The sequence below is a fragment of the Trachemys scripta genome, chromosome 7, assembly GCF_013100865.1.
Source record: "Trachemys scripta elegans isolate TJP31775 chromosome 7, CAS_Tse_1.0, whole genome shotgun sequence".
Classification (NCBI taxonomy): Eukaryota; Metazoa; Chordata; order Testudines; family Emydidae; genus Trachemys; species Trachemys scripta.
Genome location: NC_048304.1, coordinates 1,203,157 through 1,204,943, shown reverse-complemented (window position 1 = coordinate 1,204,943; position 1,787 = coordinate 1,203,157). Strand labels below are relative to the sequence as shown.

General features: G+C 71.0%; 1 protein-coding gene across 1 annotated transcript in view; it reads right to left on the bottom strand.

Annotated features, from left to right (window-relative positions):
- The window catches only part of LAMB2 (laminin subunit beta 2), a gene marked incomplete in the record, with an annotated part of 91,507 nt that overhangs the window by 24,425 nt on the left and 65,295 nt on the right, over positions 1-1,787 (bottom strand). The window contains 3 exon segments of the mRNA XM_034774984.1: positions 414-526; positions 862-1,041; positions 1,176-1,364. Coding sequence (XP_034630875.1) covers positions 414-526; positions 862-1,041; positions 1,176-1,364 — 482 coding nt within the window.

Genomic DNA, 1,787 nt, shown 5'->3' with positions numbered 1-1,787 from the left:
CCCACCAGGCCCCACCCAGCCTGACCCCTGCCTGGCCCCACCCCACCGGCCAAGCCCCACCCAGCCTAACCTGCCCAACCCCAGCCCGGCCCCACCCCACCCACCAGGCCCCGCCCAGGCCGACCCCTACTCAGCCCGGCCCGACCCACCTAACCCACCAGGCCCCGCCCAACCTGACTCACCTGACCCCAACCAGTCAGCCTAGGCCCTGCCCCCTGGTGTGACGGAATACTGTGGGTGTGCCTCAGTTTTCCCTGTCTGTTACTCAAGTGTCTAGGGGGTGGGTTAAGGGTGTATAAGCCCCAGGAAGGGGGTCTAGTGGGGCAGCCCTCAGGCACCCCCGGCCAGTGACACACCCTGGGGAGCTGAGGCAGCAGCCGTGGAGCGGCGTTGCCCGTAAGGCTGGCACTCACCAGGCACTGGTCACAGCTTCGGCCGGTCACCAAGCGCTTGCAGAAGCAGTTGCCGCTGACGGGGTCGCACTGGGTCCCATCCGACACTGTCCCCTGGGGGTGGCACTGGCAGCCTGACATGGAGAATGGGTGAGAGGGTGGCACTGGCCAGCACCACCCCACAGCCCTCACCCCCCCTGCCCCCACAGCGCCCCCTGCTGCGAGCCCCCCCAGCCAGCCCCCTGTCCTGCCCCCCCCGCCCCCTCTGCTGGGAGCCCCCCCAGACAGCACCCTGCCCCACCTCCCAGCGCCCCCTGCTGTAAACTCCCCCCACAGCCAGCCCCATGTCCTGCCCCCCAGACCCCTGCTGGGAGCTCCCCCCAGAGCCCTCACCCCACCCAACTTCCCCGAGCGCCCCCTGTTGGCAGAGGCAGGAATGGCAGCTGGCCATGTGGCTGGAGATACCCACGCTGGCAGCCCTGGGGGTTGTCCCCGCTGAGCCCGAAGAACCCCGGCTGGCACTGGTCGCAGCGTGGGCCCCGCGTGTGCTCCTTGCAGCGGCACTGCCCGGCCAGGAGCCCCAGCGCCGGGTCGTCGTGGGCATCGCAGATCCCACCGTCCAGGGCGCCAACTGGGTCACAGTCACAGGCTGCGGAGCCCCAAACAGACAGAGTCAGACGGGCCCAGCACCCCAGGCCCTGCCCTCCCCCACGGGAAAGGCCTCCCTGCCCCCCTACCCGAGACAGGGCTCAGTTCTCCACCCACGGCCCTGGGGCCCCTCACCTCGGCAGGCCCCGGGGTCCCGCAGGTCCCGGCTGGGGTCCCTGTAGTAGAAGGGTTTGCAGAGCTGGCAGCTGCGGCCCATGGTGTTGTGCTGACAGTCGTCACAGACGCCCCCGCTGGTGTTGCCCGTGGCCAGGTACACGGCCATGTCGAAGTGGCACCGGCGCGAGTGCTGGTTACAGTTACACCCTACGAGATACCGGTTGTCGTCCGGTAACCCCAGCCACGCCGCCCGGCCTCCAGCCATGCCGTCCAGACCCCAGCCATGCCGCCTGGCCCCCAGCCACGCTGCCTGGTGCCCATCCTGGCCCCCAACCACGCTGTCCAGACCCCAGCCACGCCACCCATCCCCTGGCCACGCCGCCTGGCCCCCAGCCACGCCGTTCAGACCCCAGCCATGCCGCCTGGCCCCCAGCCACGCTGCCTGGTGCCCATCCTGGCCCCCAACCACGCTGTCCAGACCCCAGCCACACCGCCCGGCCCCCGGCCATGCTGCCGATCCCCTGACCCAGCCCCCAGCCCTGCCACCTGGCCCCAGCCACACTGTCCAGCCCCCAGCCATGCCCCCACAAGCCCAGCCCCCAACCATGCCGCCCGGTCCCCAGCCACGCC